The sequence below is a fragment of the Ambystoma mexicanum genome, chromosome 4p (genome assembly GCF_040938575.1).
Source record: "Ambystoma mexicanum isolate Mex_15411 chromosome 4p, UKY_AmexF1_1, whole genome shotgun sequence".
In the NCBI taxonomy this organism is placed as follows: Eukaryota; Metazoa; Chordata; class Amphibia; order Caudata; family Ambystomatidae; genus Ambystoma; species Ambystoma mexicanum.
This window is the reverse complement of record NC_090927.1, coordinates 1127748856-1127772792: the sequence shown is the minus strand read 5'-3', so window position 1 is coordinate 1127772792 and position 23937 is coordinate 1127748856. Positions and strand designations below refer to the sequence as shown.

Sequence of the window (23937 nt, the reverse complement as noted above, 5' to 3'; positions counted from 1 at the left end):
TCGACTCCCAAGCACCACAAGCAGAACCTGTGTGGATCTGTTATCAACATTTTCTTACCGCAGTCTCAACATTTTTTGAAGCCGGACTGCGGCGTCGTCGGTTCCGATGAAGAAGCCATTGAGAACGAGTTGGTATTTCGTGTAAATATAAGAGGTTTTATCTGACTGAACTGAGCACTGATATTCTGAGGTCCCACGAAGCGCGGAAAAACGGAACTGAGCAACGGATGCCGCACGTGGCTATTTATGGGCATGGTGACGTCGGCGCCGATACGGTGGCTATCGAGGGACATCGACTCGGCGGACATCAACGCGCAGCACCCTCTACAGAGAAAACATTTCCGAGGACAGCAAGCTGGAGACGAATTATCAAAGATAAGGAATACGTCGGAGGACACTCTCCCTTCAAAGCAGACACTATTCTTTAGGGAACATAATGCTCTTGTTCTTACAAGCAAGCTGCGTGCAGGGGAGAGACACATTCCAGGCCTCACTATCTTCAAGTTTCTATTTGTGGGCTAGAGGTCAGCTCGATCTACAGGGGCCGCAGAAGAGAGCATAATTCTGCTTTTAACTGTTCATTTCTACAGTTTCTGCCGCTCCAGCGAGACTAGCTGGCACCTGCATAGTGATTAATTGCCTTGTTGCTTACTTCCAAGGACTTGTGAGGGAGGCGACTGGGACATTGCTGTCTGGGCTGCGTTTCAACATATAACTTGTGGCCTTGCTCTATGCATGAGCAAGAATGAAATAGAATTCACTTACAGCAAAGCAGTTGGAACAGAAGCAAGAAAAGCAAAAATTACCAAAATGGCGAATTCTATTCTTAGAAAATGGAAGCTCTCTGGTTATGCTCATGAGTCAGTACCAAAAATGCTGAATATATGATGCGGTTGGTTTTCGGCTAACAAAATATACCGTCTATGCCATGGAAGGGTAATTTCTATACTCACATCTAGGGGAATCGGACGCAGTGTTCAATGATGGCCTGGCAGACACATTCAGTGAGCATGGTGAGGAGGACTAGCCCGCTGCCCTTGTAAATAGTTAGTGACAAGTTTAATTTCATTTTTTTTTAATGATATGGAGTTTTTGGACTACACACCACTTTTTGTACATAGTTGTTTGTGTGTGATTTACCTCTTGTTTTCTTATGATTTGAGTGCTAATTGGACTTCGGTCCATGTTTCTTTGTACATAGTTTAGTGGTGTTTTTTTTTTTTTGAAGATTGCAGGAAATTTTTTTTTGTTTACATTTGGATGATTTTTTATTTGACATTTATGGACATGGACCTGTTGTGAGACTTTTCTTTTTTTATGTACATATTTGGAATTTTATTTTGGACAATTGAACTTTCTTTGTTTCAAAATGTACATATTTTTATTTATGTTTTGCAGTTTGTATGAAATTAATACAACTGGATGATATATTTTGATTTCATTACTCACAGTAATGGCTTCTCTGACTTTTCTTTCAAATTTTTACTGATTTGTTTCTCTGTTTAGTGTTGCAGGTAAGGACCATTGTTGGTCTTGTGTGTGCTTATTTGCATGCATGTGTCATGTTTGCTATCCATTTGCATGTTGCAGTTACACATGTGCATGACTACTGGATGTGTGTGAAGGGCGAGTTTCGGTATGCACAGGGATGTTTCATTTGCTATCACATGTGCACCATCACTGTGTATTGGTCCTCACTATGTTGGGGGGTGTGGTAATTATTGGAGTGTGAAATGTTCACGATATTTGGCCAGGAATTGCTTGATGCAGTGGGACGCAAATGGCGTGCTTTGACTCTCACATGCATGTGTTAGTGCTGTTTTCATTGTCTGTGTTGTGGTTGGGCCTCTTGCACTTGCAGTCACTTTTGGCATTTCTGTTTTTGCATTTTCCCACATAAATGCAGCAGTCTCAGTGGGTAGCATCCTTTCTGATTGCCATGTAGTAATTCAGTACTTGAATCAGTCCTCTTTGCTTGTGCTTTTGGTACTCTGACCAGCTGAACTCGTGTCATAATCTCCAATAGTCACGTGGCTGTCCTCTGAACTTGGGCAAAGGTCCCCTTGCGCACTGCCTCCCTGGCATCCACCACACTTGGACTAGTTTTATGTATGGCAACAGCCACCTACCTGCACTTCACACCTGCTGTCTGCACTCAGGCTTGGACTCGACACATGCTGGCCGCAGTTACTTGATTTTCAACATCGTTCTAATTGTTAAGGTGTACTTCACATTTACTGAAATGCCCCCTCATCTCCTTCCTCTCTTCCCGTGCACTGTCGCCATCTGAATGTCACCTACCCTACCAGGTTCATTGTCTCCGTCGTCACGGTTTTCCACATCCCCAGACTCTTTGCGGCTTCTTACACTTGTGTACATGCGCTTTATAATTGACATGTCATTTGAAGAGATGTCATGTCCTTTCCACATGGAAGGACCAGTGATAGGTTTATTAGGTTATCTGTTCTGGTAAGGTCAGCTCATTGTGGCTCTGGCCGTGATACGCCTGGGCAGTGCGTTCATGTGACACAATCTGCGGGTGCTTAGGATTCTGTCACTGTGTGACTATTTCAACATGGTGATTCTTTGCATTAGTTTGCCACATGGACTGCAGGGCCTCACTTTACCCTTCACTTGTGTGATGTGCATGTTGGGAGATGGTTGAAGACAGGAATTGTGTTTGTTCAACTGCCACACTGGAGGATGTGGCACAGGTGTATGCATTTCTTTCTGTTTGCAGGGTATTTTTTATTCCACAGGAGGTTCTGGGTGGTGTCACTACACAGCAGTCAAGGTGCTTGACACCATCATTGGAGTGAACATGTGTAACACTTTCAACATCCAGCATACAGGTGATGTCCGGTCGGGAGGGTGCTGCAGGTGGGGTGGCATCACAGGTGATGGGGCATCCTATGTGGTGTGGGCTGCCTGCAGGGTGTGGTCACGGGTGAGTCCCATGTGGTATGGGCTGCCTGCAGGGTGTGGTCACAGGTGATGGGGCGTCCCTTGTGGTGTGGGCTGCCTCCAGGGTGCGGTCACGGGTGATGGGGGTCTCATGTGGTGTGGGCTGCCTGCGGGGTGTGGTCACAGGTGATATGGGCTGCCTGCGGTCACGGGTGATGGGGCATCCCTTGTGGTGTGGGCTGCCTCCAGGGTGTGGTCATGGGGGTCCCATGTGGTGTGGGCTGCCTGTGGGGTGTGGTCACGGGTGATGGGGGGGTCCCATGTGGTGTGGGCTGCCTGCAGGGTGTGGTCATGGGTGATTAGGTTTGGTCCCATGTGGTGTGGGCTGCCTGCGGGGTGTGGTCACAGGTTATATGGGCTGCCTGCGGTCACGGGTGATCCCATGTGGTGTGGGCTGCCTGCAGGGTGTGGTCATGGGTGATTAGGTTTGGTCCCATGTGGTGTGGGCTGCCTGCGGGGTGTGGTCACGGGTGATGGGGGGTCCTCATGTGGTGTGGGCTGCCTGCAGGGTGTGGTCACTGGTGATGGGGTCCCCATGTGGTGTGGGCTGCCTGCGGTGTGTGGTCACTGGTGATGGGGCTCGGGTGTGGCTGTTCCGTCGGGAGATGGGGCATCCCTTGTGGTGTGGGCTGCCTGCGGGGTAAGTGATGTTCATTCTCTGCAACAGACGTCATGATGCCTATGGGCTGTTGTGCGCTCTACACATAAGGGATCGGCTTCCAGTGGATTTGTGCATGTATCGCAGGGTATGGGCAGGAGTTTCCATGCGATTTGGCTGGGGTGTGTCTGGGTTACGCACAGGTGTTTCCACGCGATTTGGCTGAGGTGAGTCCGGGGTAATCGCGTGGAAACTCAGCGCATACCCCATCCACACCGAGTTTTCATGCGATTTGGCTGGGGGTGGGGAGCTGTAAGCTATTCCAGGGATGGTGCGGGGGATTGCGCTGTGTTTGGCATTTAACTTGCTTTTTACTGCGCGTGGGGGCGTGATGGGGGATTTACTTGTATTGATGTTCCTTGCACCACAGCTAGCGATGCCCCAGGAAAGCCATGAATAAGCATGCCGTGCAATTGTTTGTTTTGCGCCATGGCTAGCGCACGCGTGGCATACACTCATTCTTGGCGCGTGGCACTTGTGCCTTTTCTGCACTGGTTTCTATGAACTAGGCTCTTATTCTCCAATTTCGTTTTTATCAAGTTCCCGGTGTATATCTTTCAGTAGCCCAAATTCGTGTGACAGTCATTCCCCCTATATACCTTAAAGGCCTGTCAGAGTGTAGCTTGTGTCTCTGATCCGTTATCATTCAAAGCAAAGTATGTACGAATGTCATTTTCTAGATCAGTGCGGAATACTAGGTCTTGTAGGGCTAGTGGCATGAATCTCCAGGGGTATCGGGTGCAAGCTACTCCGTCCCATTGCAGGGAGAGATTGATTGGGGAGTGATCGGAATAGGTGCAGGGTAGTATATTAGACTCTACTGTCTGAGCCACCAGATGATCCGATATGAGGAACACATCTATTCTAGACGACATATCATGGGCATTGGAGTAAGATGTATAGCCCCTCTCAGCCGGGTGTGTAATCTCCATATATCTTATAAGCCAAGGGTATGCATCAAATCAATTATACAATCCGCTGCTTTTGATAATGGCTTGGGCGCTCGTCCTGTGTGGTCAAGGTCTAAATTAAGGATAGTATTCTGGTTCCCCCTTCCCCCCCAGACCACTGGGATCAGTGGGTATCCCATGATGCTCCCTACTGCTGCTCGACCTGGAAGTAAGTGCTCCCCCTCCATCGGGGTGCAACGCTTGCATTGGCCTCCACTTTCATTGGACTCAGTGGCTTAACCACTAAGATGGCCACTGTTCCACACTGGTCTGGCCTTCACAAGTTGCCTTATTCCATTGAACTACCGCCATAGCAACTCGCTCTTCTAACGACCACCCACCTAGCCTCTTTGTCATTTCTATACTCTAACACCAGGTCTGCGTTACGTCCAAGCTCGTTGGTAACTACAGCTGTGAGTGCAGTTCGCAGGCACTTCTCCTAGCAGACTTGTGCGATGGGTCCGAGTCGTCGAGCAATGTTTTTTGCATCCACCGATTCATGGCAATCTGAAATTGGGTGCTCTCCCGACCGACGTCATTTCACTACGGCCAGTTACATCTTTGTTCTTGCAAAGTTGTTCTAAATCTGCCGGACTCCATACGCACCGTGCACTCTGCCAAACTGTGGAAGCTAAAATTGCTTTTCACATGCATGCTGAACCTTGATATACTGCTATATACATCCGCCATTTGTCAGCGTGACTGCTGCGGTGCCTGCAAAATGAGGTCTATCTTTTCCAGTTGCTCACTAGTAATGCAACTTACCTGATTCAATGTAAACTTACCTAATTTGACCACGTAGCCTACATGCCCAATTGTACCTGCAACTTATCCGATTTGACCCATTGGCTGTGTGCTTGCTGCAGCCCCTGTAACATGGTGTGTCACTGCCAGTTAGCTTACCTGTAATGTATCCATCTGATTCGACTATGTAGCCCCACACTGCCCACATATCCGATTAGTCATGTAACGTACCTGATTTGACCCATTGCCTGTATGCTTGCTGCAGCCCCTGTAACATGGTGCGTCTCTGCCAGTTGGCCTACATGCAATGCAATTTTTTAACACCAACTATTGTAACCACTTCTGTAACCACTGTTCATAAGCATTTACTGTAACCATTCTCTTAAGTACACGCACCTAGATGCCTCTGAGATTGGTGCGCTATAAGTAAAAATAAATATCGGTCAGTGACCAATAGTAGTTGGGTCATACAGGCTGGGGCCATAAGAGTTCACTGATAGTATTTCTCTAGCGCATATTTTGTCATGAACTATGACATATCTACCCTCCGGGTCAGTATTTAAGTGCAGTAGAGTAAAGGCTACTTCTTTATGAACTAGTGTTAATACTCCTCTAGATTGTGTGGAGTAGTTAGTAAAAAATCTATTTGGGCCCCAGTTCTTGGCAAACGTGATATTCGTTCCACCCTTTGCGTGCGTTTCTTGCAAAAATGAAATCTGGGCATCTTGACGGTTAATGTAGGTTATCACCCTCCTTGCTTTAGTAAAGTTGCCTAAGCCCTGCATATTCCAACTTAAAACATTAAGCGAACCCAGTGCATTTTAGCTTGCAATAAAAGTACCACTGATATGAACAAACCTATGTTCTGCTTTTAATACATACAAAGTTGTACTCTGCGAAAGATTGACCTTTTTCTCTTAAACTTTTCAATTTCCCAACTCTCCATCCTTACCCTCACCCTCACTACCCTCCCAACTAGGGCTTTGTGAACCGCCCCCACCCTAACCCATCTATTTCTGCACTTAACCCCAACTTGTGCATACATACTAGAACTATCAGCTGCAACCTTGCTTTGGGGGGTGCTGCCTCTGCATGTGGTCTTCCTGAAAACAGCATGCCATATTTGTAAACTAAGTATTAATGAGCCTACATTGTATTGAGTTCATAGATTTTATCCCTGGGTTAGTGCTAAAGTGGGTAAATGGTACCAACAACTAAAAATGACCTGTGGCGGAATAGAGTTGACTTCTCTGTACTCATGGTCACAGTCACCTGGGCGTAGAAGATTCAGGTTTCAGCTTTCGCGAGTCATGTGCTCACACGTTCCATCTTACCGTTGAGAGTAGCTATGTCGGTTGTAATATCGTTTAGTTTGCCTGCGATAGAGGCAAACCCCATCTGCATGTTGTCCACGATTTGTCTGGAGGTAGTGGTCTCAGGTACCTCTTCCATGTTGGTTTCAGATCTCTGGATCTCAGCTGATGTTCCCACCCGGGACTGGTTTACTTGACATGCATATGCATCAAGTGTATTCTGTTTCTTCTGTCTTCCCCCTCCTTTGGGCATGGCTGCGGTCTGTTGCATCTTGACCCTCCCTTATGTCAGGGAAATGGCGCTGTATGTGTCTGAGTATTTCCCACAAATGATTTACATGCAGCAATGAATCCAAGGCACAGTTAGGTTTGCATTTGAGGGGTGAGAAATGGATTTAGGCACAGTATTTTCTGCAGGTTTATACACTGCAGTTCCATGGAGGGTTTAAGAGGTAGTTCGAGGGGGATGGGATCTCAGGATCCAAGAAAACAACCCAGTGCAGCCCACTCTCCAGTTGATATCCCACGGTTGTAAATGTATGCTTGTCCCAGCAGCCGCTATTAATGGGCTCTATACGTGGTCTGGAGCATGCTATTTCCTTGCAGCAGGTGTATACGGAGCAGTGAGCGCAACGTTTTTGAAGCTGTATAACTGTTTCCAGCTTATGGAAGGAAGCCCCAGTCTCTCTCTCTGCATATTCAATGTCCAGGATTACACCGCTGAGGTCATAGCAGCCCCCGGCATGCAGTGGTGGAAATGGAAAAAATGCGGTGGGGAATCACACAACACAACACAGGGGCCGGGGTGGGGCACGAGGGGGCATGGTCTAGAGGGGGGGGGGGGGGCTCCTAGTAAACATCCAGCAATGCTGGAATACTTTAAAAAAAAAAAAAAAGGTGCCCACGACGGCAGCATTGCCTTTTACCTCGGCTTTGGCACTGGTGTGTAATGCACAATGCTCGCTACATGTACAACTGAAAGCAATCTGTTGTACATGTAGCGAGCATTGTGCATTATACACCAGTGCCAAAGCCACCGACGCGGGTGCTTTTTTCCCTCTGTTTTTTTTTAACTATTCCAGCACGGTTCATGGGCCTAGGCGGCTGACTCTGGCCGGATCCCGGGATCCGTCTCCATATCTGGTGCCGGATCTCGGATCCGCCGAGAGCCGGCCCAATGACCAGCACTGGGCATGCACGCGTACCACAAAAGTAATCATGAGGGAGGGAGGAGTATGAAGTGTTTAGCTTCAAAACGGGCCACACATTAATTATGTTACCTTGTTTAAGTGCCAGAGGTTTTCCCTGTGTCAGCTGGTAACAACCTGCAGTTCCCTCGCTCCTCGCACAGCCAGTCATCACCAACTAATCGGGCGGCTGTTGCGGAGACTGTCTCAGAGGGCTGTTCAGAAGAGGGACACAGCGTCCGAGTCTTCCACTTTCTTGTACTGCATAGCGCTCGCTTCGTTGGGTCTGCTAATGTCTTTGTGCAATTGTATTTTCGGTCGGCGTGTCCTCTCATTCTTCAAGCTGCTGCGCACCCCAGTCTCCTATCACGGCAGGTCGCTGCAGTTATAAAAAGCACACAGCTGAAAGACAGCAAAGTAGCTTCATACAATTTCCCAGGCCACGCAGGATCCCCACATGAGTCTGCGGCTGGAGATTCTTCCTCTTTTGATGCGTTTAAAGCGGCTCAATGATGCACTGTACATGTGAGCTCTGGGATCGGCAGCCATCTTGTGGCTGCTCAACAGAACCCCCACCCTCCCGACCCCCCCGGTGCACATAGTTTTAAACATAGATTCATCCTTAATTGTGTGCTTTTTAGGAGTTATTAATCTTCCTCAGCCCTGGGTTTTATTCACTTCACTGCCAATCCTCTTGTGCTGTATTACCTTGCACCCCATCCCTTTTCATTTTTATTCTCTTCAGACCGACAACAGGTTTACGACTTACTTTGCACCTCTTATTACAGATTTACAGCACAAAAAAAGAAAATCAAATGATCCCAATTAAAGCCTGCAAACTCGGCCACCGAACCAAGATCCAGGAAAAAGTGACTTGTGCAAGTTGTTAAACTACAGCCCTCGCAGGTTTTGGCCAGGACTAGAAATACAATTTACTCAGATGTCTCCACGGCCTACCAAAAAAATAGCTCCACTTAAGATTGTAAATAATAACCCCCAGCTGAATAGTGTCCATAAGAAAATTATTCCATTAGAACCATTGTTGGAAGAGAATTTCAACTTCAGTATTTTAGCCCCCCCTCCCCAAGCACCTAATGAAATATTGACTGCAAATAGGCCTCTGGGCGAAGATACAAAATGGAACTCTAGGATCAATCAAGAAGGAATGCCCCAGTTAGTGTTATTTTCAGCTTTTGCCCAAGAACTGCAAAATCAGGTACATGTACTTTTCAGTGCAAAGAATACATTATTTAATGAAAAGAAACAATGGAGTCCAGGTTTCAAGCAATATTCCACCCAACAGTCATCTGCAAAGCACACAAAATAGCCAGCACATCCAGTAAGTGTTCTGAATTTTGGATGGTGCCAAGAATCAATGAATTCCAACCCAGAGAACATTTGGTTAATGAAGGATTAAAGTGCCTCCCCGTGAGCGTCCAATTTTGTGTTTCAGATTTCAGATACTGCAACTATGATTGGGAATTGCACTGGTGTGATTACCAAAGAGCTGTAAAAGATGATGGAAGCTTGGGAGAAAATCCATCAAGATAGGTATTAAGATGGGCGACAAGGTCTAGACAGAAGAAAAACGAGCTTTATTATTGTAATATGCATACAACCACCAAGACTCTAGACTTAACCTGTAAGTAAATAGGCTCTTGTAACATAAGAAGACAGCCACCAAATGTTGATTGTTTTTTTCTTCCATTCAGAGCGGTCAAATTGGCGTCAGTGAGAAAATCCAGCACAGTTTTAATCAGTTTTCAACCTATATCTTCTTACATGCCAGATATCTCTCTGCTACATTGCCCCAGCTGATTACATTCCAGATGGCCTTTAGATAGTCTGGTCGCACATTCTTGTACTGTAGGTAATAGGCATGCTCCCAGACATCAATTCCAAGTAGTGGCGTTAGACCTAGGATACAAAAATACAGTGTTAGCAGAAATAGTAAAAAAAAAAGCAAAGCTGAAGTATCTTCTTTATTTTAGAATTTGTTTCAGGTAACCATGTTTCAATTATTTTTTTAAATGACTGTTCTGTGTTTGACCTTTGCTTAATTGATTTCGAATTGAAGAGCAGGCAAGTCATTTATGTTACTGGTATGTAATTTATAAAAATGCAGTCAGAGTTAACTGCAAAGAATGAATACGTGCTTTCAAGTAATTATTCCACAGGCAGTATTGTGGTACATAGGTTTTCAACGTTTTCAGAAAAAAAAGCAAGTTCTGCTCGTCTTCGTGATAAAGGAAAGGTGCTCCATAATTCTGCACTCGGTACTATAATTCTGCACACTGTAATGAGCGTTTTACTGCAAAGACATAACATTTTTTAACTAGTACATTTTCTCTGGGCAACACGTCCGAGAACAATCATGTGGAATAAAGCCCAGCCTTGATAATGACCGTTTTGGAGTCAAAACACGTATTGGTACATGGGCATCTGTAATTATAATGAACCACTTATGATCTTGATCATAATATCGAATGGCATGGAAGAAATATTTGCACACAACTGAAGGAACACATCAAAAGGCCAACTCGCATCTCTTACTGAAAAGGACTATTTAGCTATCAATGTTCGAGGACATGCGCCTGGCTTGAGGTGTAATCTTTCTTTGAGATGTTTGCCTGCAGCCTGTGTGGAAGCCTATACACACCTACCTTAGCTGTAGTCTCCAAAGTACCTACTTTCCAAGGCGCAGCCATATCTGGTTTGCCCCACACTTTGCTGACTTACATTAGAATAGGGATCCAGTTTCATTAGATACCATTCTCAACAAACAAAAAAACATGGGCTATGAAAAATCTCCAACCTGTTGTTCCTTGGAGCGGATCCTGATTAGAACAAGCGGTAAGCTGTAGGGAGTTGGTATCCTTGTTGTATCCGAGCCATCCCCATCCTGAGCCCTGGACACCAATGGATAATGCAGTTAACTTCTCCTTAAATGTTTGGAAAGATCCAAAGTCACGTTTGATGGCTTCCAAAAGGTCCCCTAAGGAAAACAAACATGGGTAAAACAGTGTATGAAATAGAAAGACAAAACAAGTAAATGGTACTCATCTTTGTAATAAAAGCATAATAGCAGTTGTGACAAGGCCTGAATCCTGGCCTGGTCAAGAAGGAACAAAAACCCCCCTCAGACCGGAGTGCGAGACATCGCAAAAGAAAGTCTGAGCTAGTCCTATCCCACAGGTGATCGATGTCAGCTGAGGGCCTCAATTCCTGACCCTCCCTCAAGTGCCAGTATTTTTCTATGCATTACTATCACCCAGTACTGGTGAACCAACACGTGGCAGAATGAGCTCTTCCAATTCCAGAAGCACTGAAAACATTGAATTACAACGGAGACCTGATATCGCAACACCCTAATCGCAGACTGGTAAAAAACGAAGGAGAGGAATTTCCTGCTTACAGCAAAATGCGTGAAACCCAGTCTGTTAGGAGCGAAGAAAGACAAGAGACCGGAGCTGGAGCCCAAGAGGTGGCTATGCGGTCAACCGCACACAACACCCCCGAGACACTCAGAAGTGCCCACAAAGGGCCCCTCGACTACCAAACACTTGAAATGCTAGCCCGAACAAGGTCCACCAACACAAACTGGGACAAGGTACAACACGGACCGCCATTGTTGTTACACTGCTGTACCACAAAGAAATGGCTTAATCTGGCATTTAAAAGGCTATGGCATTTCGAAAACCTCCCAGGTGGTTAAGAATGGGCTCAATTGGTTAAGCACATACTACCAATCAGGAGACATGCTCGTTCGCCCCCTCCGCCACTTCTCTTTGCCAACAAATAGGCTTGTTTGTTTGTTTGTTTGTTTATTCACTTATTACGTGCTCCAGACCCGGAGGTAATGGGGCACAACATTATGAAAATGCAAGGCTTATAAAGTTATACAATATACAAATATGTGTTTTCTATTTCCATTTGGCACGCTTATATCTCCAAAGGATATTCCACTGTACCCCTTTCTCACCATTTTTTCTTCTATCCTTCAACTGCCTCTTTATCCACCTCCCAAAGTCTCCACCTTTCTCTTTTCGGGGTATTTTCTACTGCCCCCCCCCCCCAATCCCCATCTTCGCACCCTCCGACATCTGCTTCCTGCCCCTCCTCTTGGCTCTTACCTCCTTCACCCTCTTGTTGTCTCACCTTCTCCTGCACCCTTAAAGCTTTCTGCAGATCAACTGGCTCCTCAGAAATCTCACACTAGCCGACGCCGTGTTAGTGGGTTTTTACAGCAGACCGTTCCCTCACTGTGGTAAAAACTAGTGTAAAAATCTTTCCCATTGAGGAAGTGGTTGGTGATTTGACCGGCTTTTGTGAAGTATACTGATCCTTCACAGCACAGTCCACCGTTTGATCTGGCCGAAATGCAATTGACCATTTGGATGCACAAGCTCTGCAAGTTCAGCTGGCAGGACCGCACACCTGCTCTGCGATCTGCCGCTCCTTCACTGCTGAGCAGTGCAAGCTTGTCACAAAAGGACGCCATTTGTAAACTTGGATGGCCATCAGAAAAGGCCAAATACCATGGCCCGGTTAACACAATATCCCATAGTCCGATTTCTAAGCAGGGCAGTAGCATTAGCAAGTGACAGCCCTTTACCCCACGTCCACGGGTGTTGCAGCAGAGATTAGGGTATACGCCTCATACTGATCCTGGGGCAACATGTAGGGGGGGGGGTGGCATGCCTAACAACCCTCTCAGATTCTGTCCTCACCACCCCCAAGATACTCCCACACATACCTAATAAGGGGACATCATCACAGACCCTAAATAGGTTGGGTAGTGAAGAGATTGACCTAAACCAAAATTTGAGTGATAACCAATCCATCCCGGTCATCCACAGCCTGGGCCAAAATGTGGCACTTAGAAATACTTGCAGAGTTTACAGTGCCAACGCCATTACTTCCCCGCCACAAATTACTGATAAAACATCCCCCCCAATCCACTCATGTCTAGGTTTCTGGAATTTGCCATTTGGACAAGAACATTATGGTTTGAACAAATTCCAAGTATGAGAGAATCTTTGACCGTCTACTGAACCTCATTACATTCAATGAAGTGACCCTGGTACCCATACAGAGGGTGAGGCTTTTGACATTAGTGCTGCAACATGAATATGAATATATCAACTGCCTAGTTTGAGCCCCTGTGGCTCTGGTAATTACCACTATGGACATTAAACACCAACTACAATGATACATGAAGAGAAAATCACAAATAAACCACAGCTGTGTTGCTCACTCCTATAAAAGCCCAACAGAGATGGACAGCACAAGAGCAAACAAACATGTAATATACACACACAACCAGAAGGTAACCACTAACAGAAAAACTCTTGGCTGCTAAAATCCTAATGCCCACACCATTGTAGATGTCTAGGCCATAGAGGCATACACTGCCAAAAAGTGCATCTTTTTAAAATCTGAAATAGTAACAAAGTTACTCACCATAGTGACCACCTTCCTCCTAGTCCCCTTTCCTCCATACTCGTGGGACATTCCGTCTTTCGGGACGGGACCGCAGCACTTTTGTAAAAAAGCATCAAGCATTTGATTTTTTTGTCCTTGTATTTTTATGTGGGGTACTGCACAATACCGTAACCCCGCCCTCGTGAGCTCTGCCCGCACATCACCCTTCAGTCCTTTTCTATCGCCAGGCCTGAGACGAATTCAGCAATAATAGAGGATACTTTTTAGAGGGGACGGCGGGCGTATGAGGAAAGGAGAGTATGGACTCGGAGTAAGGCAGTCACTATAGTGAGTAACTTTGTCATACTTCTACGTCCCGTCCCCTTTCCTCCATACTTGTGGGAGATTCCCAAGCACGCACCACAGCTAGTTTGGGTGGATGAAAAAAAAAAAAAAGAAAAAAAGCCTTACAGGAGCAAGTTCTTAAGAACAGCCTGGCCAAACTGGGCATCTGCTCTGGAGCTCAGGTCCAAGCAATAATGCTCACAAAAAGCTGATGGGGAAGCTCACGTAGCCGCCTTGGCGATGATCTCCCAAGGAACATACTTTTGGAAAGCAATAGCAGCCGCTTTGCCACGTACAATAGGAGCACGAATGCCTTTTGGGCTGAAGTCCTAGGATGGTATAGGCAGGAGGCAATCCATCAGGAGATAGTTGCCTTGGAAGATGGTTTTTCCTTAGGGTCCCCGAAAGTAACAGTTGTGAGGAGCCCGAGTTCACTCGTTCCGTCAAGATAAACATTTCAGGGCTCATCCGATGTCCAAGTTGTGCAAGACTCTCGGCATCAGATGCCGGGTTAGGAAAAAAGACCGGTAAGGAGATCGATTGGTTCAAATGAAAATCGGTAACCACCTTAGGCAGGAAGGAAGGATGATTAATCCTTATGGAAAGTGAGGAACAGATGTGCCACAGAAAGAGCTTGGAGCTCGCTTACACGCCTCGCCAATGCGATCAGAAAAGCAATCAAAAAAGCGACCTTCCAGGAAAAGTATTTGAGATCAGTAGTGGCCATAGATTCGAATGGTTTATGGCATAACGCAGTGAGGACCACATTAAAATCCCATTTGGGATGAGGAGTGTGCACCGGTGGAAAAAGATGCAGAAGACATGTAAAATGCCTTTTGATGACCGGATTTGTCAAGGAAAAGGAACAGCTGTCCGTGGACAGGTAGGCCGCAATGGCAGATAAGTATGTCCTGCAAGATCAGACATGAATGCCCGAAGCTGCGAGGTGAGACATGAATGATAAAACAGTGTCCACCGTAGCGTGCCTGGGATTAATCTGTTTAGCTAAGCACCAGCGGCAAAATGGAGCCACTTGCTCCTATATTGAGCCCTCGTAGAAGGTTTTCTGGCCGCTTGGATAATGTGCACGTTAGCCTCAGACAAATTAAACTGAGCTAAAGCTCTGAATTCAGGCACCAGGCCGGCAAGCAGAATGATTGGGGGGGGAGGAGGGGTGCCACATCTGGTGATCAGACTGGCGAAGCAGGTCGGGAATCAACAGAAATCTGATCAGAGGAAGAATCGACAGACGCTGCAGTTCCAAAAGCCAGAATCTGGCTGGCCACCAAGGAGCTATGAGGAGGAGAGTGCAGTTCGATGCATTACTGAGCTTGCAGACTGACTGATGAATCGGAGGCAGCGGAGGAAAGGCATAAGCCTTCATCTTCTGCCATGTAATCTCGAGAGCGTCTCCCAGGGAGGACACCCAGAGACCATATCTGGATGCATATAGAGGAAGTTTACTATTTGTAAATGTTGCAAAGGAGGTCCATTTATAGAGTGCCCCATTGGGGAAAAATTGTGGAGAGAACATCTAATTCCCACTCGTAACTGTCGGCTGAGCGAGTCTGCAGTTACATTGATGTGACCTGCAATGTATACAGCCAGGAGCCACATTTTGTGCTGGATGGCCCATTCCCAAATCTGTATGGCTAGGTCCACAAGGAGAGGTGACTTGGTGCCACCCTGCTTGTTCATGTAAAACATTGCCACAGAATTGTCCGTGCTAATACAGACTACCTTGTTGGTGATGAAAGGCTTTGAGTGCCAGAAAAGCAGCCAAGAGTTCCAGATAATTGTTATGAAACTGTTTGTCCTGAGGTGTCCAAAGGTCGAATACTTTGGAGGTGACAGCGTCGTGCCCCACCCCAGAAGGGAGGAGTCTGTGATAACCGCCCTGGAAGTAGGCTCCCACTGAAAGGTTGTCGTTTGAAGACCACCATTGTAGATCCTGCGTCATGTAGGATGGAACTTGAGACCAAGAGCTCCGAAGAGCCAGCTGAGTACGCCTCATCTTCAGATGTGCAAGAGGAAGGGCTAGCACGCAAGAAGCCATGAGGCCCAGAAGAGACTGGAACCACCAAGCCGTCATGTGTTAAGACTGGAGGAAGAGCCGACACGTGGCTGATGTGTCCGCCATCCTGTCAGTCATCCTGTCAGTCATTAGGAACACCTTGAAACTGACCGTATTCCAACGGAAACCCAGGAAAATCTGGTCTCGAGAGACAGTCAAGAAGATTTCTGCCAGTTCACCGACAGCCGAAGGTGGAACAGGAGATGGAGGCGTGACTGGAGATTGATCAATGCCGTTTGTGGGCAAGGACTGAAAATATGGGTATAGATGAAGGCCCTGCAGCCTGAGGAAAGCTGCGATGACCGTCATCTTTGTAAAGACGCGCAGCGCTGAGCTGAGACCAAAAGGGCGCATGCAGAACTGGAAATGTTCCTCTCCCAGGGAGAACCGCAGATATTTCCAATGCGGCCTACATATCAGGATGTGCATGTATGCGTCCTGAAGGTCCACTACACTGAGCCAGTCGCCCTTCCGAAGAGAGGACTTTATTTGGCAAGGCGTGATCATCTTGCATTTCTCTTGTGGAAGAGAAAGATTGAACTGGGAAAAATAGAGAATAGTGCGCAGGGCAGCCTGGTTGGGTTTGGGCAGTGGACAGACAGGAGTAGAAGCCCTCCCATTGCTCCCCGAGGGGCACAGGCTCCACTGCTCTGAGGTCTACACGTTTCTGTACCTCGACACTGAGGGAGGGTGACCCGATCTGCTTGAAGGGAGGGTTGAAGGGTGGGCTATTGGGGGGGGGGATGGGCAAGTGAAAGCCCGCCAGATGGACAGAACCCACCGGTCTTCGTGATGGTCTGCCACGCCTCCAGATGAGACGAGAGTCGTCCTCGCAACTAAGTCTTGTGCGACCGACCAGATATATCATTTGGATGACTTGTCGACAGAGAGACTACCTGTCCCTGGAGAGGAAACTGATGGGAGAGAGAAAAATCGGCCACCTTGCAGTTGTTGCTTTCGATGGGGCCCGCCAACCAGAGCTTCAGAACGGCGCACACAGCGATCCTGAAACCCCCTGAATCCAGAGAAGAACCGAGACCTCTGTGTATAAGGTCCCTTAGCTGGATCTTATGCCAGGACCGATAAAGATTTGGCGGTTTGGGTACTTGCGTTAGTCTTTGTGAGTTCGTCTGTAGATGAATGAAACCATTACTTGCCATTAAAAGGAAGGTCCAGTACTTTGTCTTGCACTTCCTTTAAGAACTTTGTCGCGTGGAGCCACGCCTGGCGGTAGGCGTCAACCCCGACCACAAGGCCTTCAGACGAGGTATCTACATGGTGTGCCGCAGCTTCCAGTAGATCCTGTTCCAGCACTCTGGCATCCGACGAACCAGCTTTAAAAAGTCGTCTAGCCTATCCGCAGGGATACACTCCAGGAAATCAGCTAGCTCTTTCCACAGCCTCAGATTGGCTGCCGCCAGGATGAGCTCCGTGTTAGCTTAACGAGGCTAGAGCGCCAAATCTGCAAAGACTTGCTTGCCCAAAGCATCCAGGAGCTTATCCTCTTTGGCTAGGATTTGGGCAGCTGCCGTTGAAGATGCAGAGGTCAGCTTGGACTGGAGGGTGGCAGCTGCCACCACTGTTGAGGAAGGGAGCTGACAAGCCGATAAGGCAATCTCCTTAGAGGCGTGAAGCTTATAACGAGCGTCAATCCTCTTGTTGAGGGCAAGCCCGGTATGGGTTTTATCCCAGACCTTGCGGTACTCAGCCAAGACGTCCTTCTGGAGGAACAGGCCAGTGCGCTCCTGAGGTGACAGGGTAAAGTCTGCAGAAAGTACCCCCTCCTGAGGAGTGGGGCATCACGTACTGGGATATCAAGGAGGGTCATCATATCCAGGACCCGGTCATAGATTGCTCTCACGATCCGCTTGACGCTGATCCAACGAGGTGGGAACAGAGGACTGGTCCACCAGGCATACCACCTTAGGTTTTAAAGTGTTGTCCCGGTCTGCATTCTCTAGAAGAGACGGTGGGGGCAGAGGAGGGAGAGATGGAGGAGGTCCAGAAGGAAGCGGTGGAGGAAGTGGCACCAACGGGACCTGTGTTGGAACAGCCGGGGCAGAAGGCGGGACAGGAGGTTCAGGTTAGATTCCCCTGAAAACACGTTTGAAATACAGCTTCATAGGGTCAGAGTGCATGAGCATCTGAAACTTCCCAGAAAACTCTCAGCCGAAGGTTTTGGCGCTGGCACAGGAAGAGGGCGCTTGTGAGGGGCATACCCCCATTAGCACAAGGAGGATGGTTGCCATGAGTGCCCACCACTGGCCGGATCCATATAGATCAGTGGAGCGGAAGCTGGAGGGAGCGACACTGTATGAGGCAGTGGTGTCCAAGCACGGCAGTCGAATGAAGGGCAGAACGGATTTTTGTTGTCCACATAGCATGGGAAAGGCTGCGCAGCCCCAAAAGAAATGCTCCCAGCACCAGACGACGTGAACGTTGGTGTCAGAGAGGTACCCAAAAGGGCTGCCATGGACCATGGAGGTTGGGCCACCATTTTGTCGACACCCGAGGAGAACTGCGTCACATGTGGAGATGAGGAAATGGTCTCCTCAGGGAAGATAATGGACTTAAGTAACACCTTAGCCTTGACACAAGGATCCTCGTCAGAAGCGGTACTGGGTGGTCTCAGATGTTTACAGGACACCTTCGAAACTGCCCCAGAATTAGCCTCCAGTAGAGGAACCTGGGCACAATCGATACTGGAGGTATTATGGCCCGTGACCACCCTCTTTGCCCCCCTCGACAGAACTAGTACCACCATGATCCTGAGCGTGGGACGGTCGAGGAATGTACCTCACCGACAAGACCTTCAAAGAGGATCTCTGTTCTGTCAGTGCTGACCTTCGCCCCAAGAAGGGGAACCTCGAGTTTTAACCCTGACGTATAGCTCCCACAAGAGGGGCTTCAAGCCGTGACTCAGTATGAAAAGCTCCAGGAACTGAGACCTCAGGGCTTACCCCAGTATCAGTGCGGAAAGCTCCAGAAATGGTCGAACCCCGGTATCCAAAGCGACAGAAGAACTGGGCTGAACCTATGAACGGTGTCCAGTTTTGGCAGGTCCGCTGCATGAATCCTCGGAGAACACTCTGGTGCGCCTATTAGGCACTTGAGGCACCTCAGGGGAACCCCTGGTGACAGAGCTACACAAGCCCCTCCCAGACCTGGAAGACCCCAGAAACGAGTCCCCTGGCTGGGGCACCCTACAAAGTAAAGAACTTACCGGGCTTTTCTTCTTTTCGTCAATGAAAAGCTGTAAATGAGGTGGAGGAACGCACTGAAACACTTCCTCCTACTGAAGATGACATTGGCGTGCCCGGACCGAGAGGGAGTTACAATACAAGCACGAATCCCAGTGATGTTCCGGGACTAGACACTCCAAGCAGAGAAAATTGGGATCCGCCCTCGCAAAGCGACATTCGCATGAAGAACAGGACATGAATCCCCAGATGCACTGGCATAGACTGAGGACTAGATGACCGTGGAACCGGAGCAGGAAGGAAGGACATTTTTGATCCTTTTTTACAAAAGTGCTCAGTCCCGTCCCGAAGGACGTAATGTCCCACAAGTATGGAGGAAAGGGGATGGGACGTAGGAGTAATATATATTACTACAAGTAATCATTGCGCCATCAAGTCGAGTTAAATTAACATACATTAGAGCTCAAAATGTAAACGCGAAACAAGAATTTGCCATATTTAAATACTAAATCAAAACAGTGTGGCATCTTTCCTACTTCCGGTAGAAAGCCTAGCCAGCAGGCAAGCCTTTTATGTCAAGTAACAATGAACATGCACCATCAGATCTGAACATTCAGAACCTGCAAAGTTATAACTGGCAATCAAACTGCGATCAAAGTGAGAGGAGACCACATGATCCTTATCCTGCTCAGCAATCTCCATCTGATCATGCCTACTGGACCCTATTCCTTCAGAAGTCCTCGATCACTAAACATTGAGATCTTGGTCCTCAACTTCTCCTTAAATGTTAAAGGGACAGTCGCAGGCCTCCAGTTGTTCAAGGCCAGAAAGGCACTCATGACCCAAACGCATTAGCAACATCATGGGGGACATACATCCTTTGCCCATTCACAATTGTGTTTGCGATTATGGCACGTTTTAGGTTTGATTAACTGTGCACACCAAGTGAGAATTCTCTGCTGCTGGGGTCTATTGGATTTGTCCCTTGTGCCTCTCAGTGGGTCCACTCTGTGCGTGCCAAATATGTATCATCCCAAAATGCATACCCCAACCATTTAGCAAAGACCATGAATGTTGAGGCCTCTTCAGCATAGGTGCCCCCAGGCTGGTCATGAAAGCAGATATATTTCAATCTTCACATTTCATCAGTTATATGGCCTTCTCCAATGCAGAAATTGTGTTAGCATCCTCCGGTATTGCTTGAATGGTGCTCCACCTGAACGACTCACTACTAGAACACCCCCAGCACTTATCCAACAAGCTTGTTCTTTGTTGGCACTTGTGACAAAGTGTCCTGCCTGACTCAGTCAATGGTGGGGGGATCTAGCAAGGTCAGATTTCCGACGCTGTTCTTGGGTGTGATGTGGTGGGAGAGAAATGGCAGGGGGGGGGGCTCAAAATCCCCTCCAACTAACCCCACTCTACTAGCCTTGTGGCAGGGTCTTGTCACATAAAGACTGTTAAGGGTTCTCCTTCCAAGGGGCCTTGGTGCAGTAGAAATCCCCATGCACACTACCTTCCCTTCCTACTGGGCCCCCAACCCAGACATGATCATAGAATGACACAATCCCCCTTCTCTCTCAGGCAGGGTGGGAGGAGCAGTTTACATAGAACAGTTAGAGGTGTTCAGAAATTCTTCACAAACAAAGGAGCGACAACCAACTTGAAAGCGTGTTATGTTTATGCTAAGGAAACCTCCATGGCGCCGCCGGTTCACGCTGGCAAGAGAATACAAGCAAGTCCAGAGATCCAAAGCACTCAGTTCCATGCACACTTGCGCAAGACACTGATTCAAGAAGGCAGCAAGCTCATTTCTTATTAGCTTGGTCCGCAGAGGAATGCACCAGGGAAATGGTGCTAAGAATGCAATGGGGATGTGGCAGAAGAGGAATTCTTAATCATATCAGAGAGGAAAAGGCAGTACACCCGATCCCATTAGACAAGCGCGATCCCAAGAGACTGACGTATGCTTTTATATAAAATATATGAGGTCTGACAGAAGCGTTTGTGTGGATGGAGAGCATTGAAGCACTGTGCAAGGAATTGAAGGAAAGACCAAGGAGGGGAAAGTGCAGCTGGAAAGGGAAGCAGAGGCTGGAAGAATAGAAGGAAAGAGGTGTTGCTGTAGAGGCTTAAAAGAGATTAGAAAGGAGGTAGGAAAGTTCAGAGGAGTGTGGAGAGAGGAAAACAATTAGGTGGTGGCGAATCAAAAAGGAAAAAGCAACAAGGAACTGAAGGAGAGAAAGGAGGTGGTGACTGATGAGAAGACGAAGGAGGAAGAGAACATTCTGGAGGTGGAAAGTAGGGAAAGTTAGGAGGAGCTGGATAACAAGAAGAATGGGAGAATAATAAGACCGACTGAGAATGATGGGTCGAATGAAGATAAGACTAGTGGAAGAAGTAGAGGTTAGTTCCTCGGGAGGAGGTAAAGTCAAAATTAGGTACGAAACAAAGTGGTAGTAGAACAGAGAATTAGGCCTGCCCTTAACTTGAATGTGAAGTGAGGAGGGGAAGATGAGGAGGAGCAAGCAGGTGATGAAGCATTAAGTAGAGAGAAGCCAGGTGAAGAAGCAGGGTAGATAGGCGAAGGATCCCCCTAGGAACAAGGATGTTCCAGAATGGAAAGGAGGGTGGTGGAGAACAGGGACAGGACCCCTCAAAGAACTTAAGAATTAAGGTAACCAAATCAAGTTACCTGGAGTTGGGTGGCAACTCTGCGATCAAATCTGGATGTTCTCACTCATACCTCCTGTTGCTGCTTTGGCTTGTTAGAGCGACCTAAGACCCAGTTCCAAGAAGTCCGGAGGTCCGAACAACTAGGATAAGGATAATCTGACAGTGACCAAGAAAGAAGTCTGGGTCACTAAAAGAGCCAGGCTGCGTCACTGGACCCTAAAGTGAGGGATAGTTTTGGCAAGAGGACCTTTTATTGCCATAGAGACTTACAACAGTAGAACTAGGAGAAGACATCCTGAGTTTAGGTTTCCTTACATAGTGTTGAACCAGATCACCAGGAGAACCTTCGTTCTCTCCTCGAGAATGCTTGTTTCGAGTTATTAGAAATTATGGAGAAGGCCCACCAGTATGTTTGTTATGAATATGGGCTTAATGTAAGCAGTTTTTGTGCTACAGTGGACCACTGCTGATGGTCCACTTGAATTAAAAACCTTCATGACATTTTAATAATCGGTGCACTTATGGCCTTACATGGTTACAAATAATTACAATGCCATGTGTTTGTACTAGATTGGTGAAGGGACACTGCTTACTTTAACCATTGTTATCGCCAGAGTAGCCTCAGAGGTGGTGGGGGAGAAGAACACTGTAGAGTCAGTCCAAAAATCTCAACCACCTGTACTAACAGGAGAGATGAACCAACACATTATGCATGTTCAACTTGCAGAAATACTAGAAACATTAATTCTAAGCAGTCTACACTGTGTAGTCGGCAGAAAGTGACGTGACCAACCCCACCAAACGCCGGAAGCCCAGGATGTAAGCACGTACTACAAGTGCAAGATGACCATTCTACCTGGAAACTCGTGCCTACAGCAACAATTGGTGCAATTGCATGCCAATTCTGCAGGCATATTATAATCCACAAACAAAAGACCAAAAACGGCACTACGTGATTTGTCTCAATTATAGTAAAACCCCTTCAATGTGCTAGTATCTGCCAGAGATTGTGGAACTCTACTCATCACTACATTTTAATACAAAGGATAAACCCTTGGTACACCAACATTTTGGCCCGTTACACAACTACACCACACTGAGACATGCATGGTTCCAACAAGCTGCAGGCTTCCCCAAAGGGGTTTCCCGCTGCGTCATCAAGCATGAACTGTATCACACAGATGCAGAGCTCTCTGCAGTGTAGGCATCCGGTTTTACTGCAGGATGATATACCTGAAAGGAAATCCATGACTGTGTATGATTGCAGCAAGTCACATCGGTCCTTCTTTTGCCCATTAAATCTCCGTCCTGTAAACCAGCCACTGACAGACCAGCCTCTAGACAAGGAGCAACTCCCCCACCCCCCTGCCTCAATTTTAGTGTCTGCAAGAGTGTGGACTTTGGATCACAACACAGCGAGCAACAGGGCAACCGCATCTCGGAGCAGCTGGACTTGGGAAACAGATGGAGCAGAAAGGGAGTTCCATAAGTAGCATGAAGGTTAGCCTTAACATTGCATTGGGGAGGCAGGGGGTGAGGAGACAGGGCTAACAAGCTAGTCATCCATCTTACTTTGTTCTTAGAGTCATATGAGAATATTTAAATACATCACAAATTCCACCTTGAGACTCATGGTTACGGAAGCACCTCGAGACCTACCTCTTTGCTTCTGCATTTGCCCCTCTTCTCCCCAGCTGATGTTTTTCTCTCTCGGCACCGTGCACCTGGCAACCCTCGGTCCTTCGGGCCTAGGTACATGCTCATCCTGCCTTCCTCCTGCACTGCCTCCTTGCCACACCTTGCACTGGGATCTGTACACATACAGCCCCCCATTTTTCTTCTGCACTGAACAGATTATCTGACTAATTATGCACTTGCTGGCAGCATAACCACTTTTCACTGCCTTTATTTATCTATTATTACACTCATATTCTGTTCCCTCCTCTTTTCCGCACTTACTACTTCTCTCCCTTCCACGGACCTTTGCCCCCCCTTTTCCATGCTCTTCCACGTTCTTAATGTCACTGGGACTAGTAAGATCTTTGTTTTTGTTGTCCCTTGTTTCCCTCCCTTTGCTTGGTCGCGCTCTGAACCACTTGTGTATGAGCGCGATATAAATAAAATATCAGATCATATCACCTTAAACAGCTTTCTACTTAAAGGGAAAAAAAGTTCATAAACAACAAGAGGGCCTTCCTGCTCAACCATCACTGATCAGACTCTGGCCTGGCTGACCTTTCCTCTCCAATCGACCCTCCCAGGTCCAACTTGGGTGCTTCCTTTCCTCTATCTCACTCTCCACTTGTGGTGTTCCCCAGGTGTCCAACCTCCCTCCCTGGCTCTTCAACCAATACCTGGCACCCCTCGCCCAATGCATTGCTTCCCTCTGCTCTAACTTTCAG

At 47.4% G+C, this 23937-nt stretch overlaps 1 protein-coding gene across 2 annotated transcripts in view; it reads right to left on the bottom strand.

Moving 5' to 3' along the window:
* Positions 1–9390: 9390 nt before the first annotated feature.
* SOD2 (superoxide dismutase 2) overlaps positions 9391–23937 on the bottom strand; it is a 181467-nt gene continuing 166920 nt past the window's right edge. For both annotated transcript variants that reach the window (XM_069606717.1, XM_069606716.1), the window contains 2 exons: positions 10632–10811; positions 9391–9733 (listed from right to left, as the gene is read on the bottom strand). In XM_069606717.1, coding sequence (XP_069462818.1) covers positions 9585–9733; positions 10632–10811 — 329 coding nt within the window. In that variant the 3' untranslated portion in view covers positions 9391–9584. The remainder of the gene's footprint in view (positions 9734–10631; positions 10812–23937) is intronic.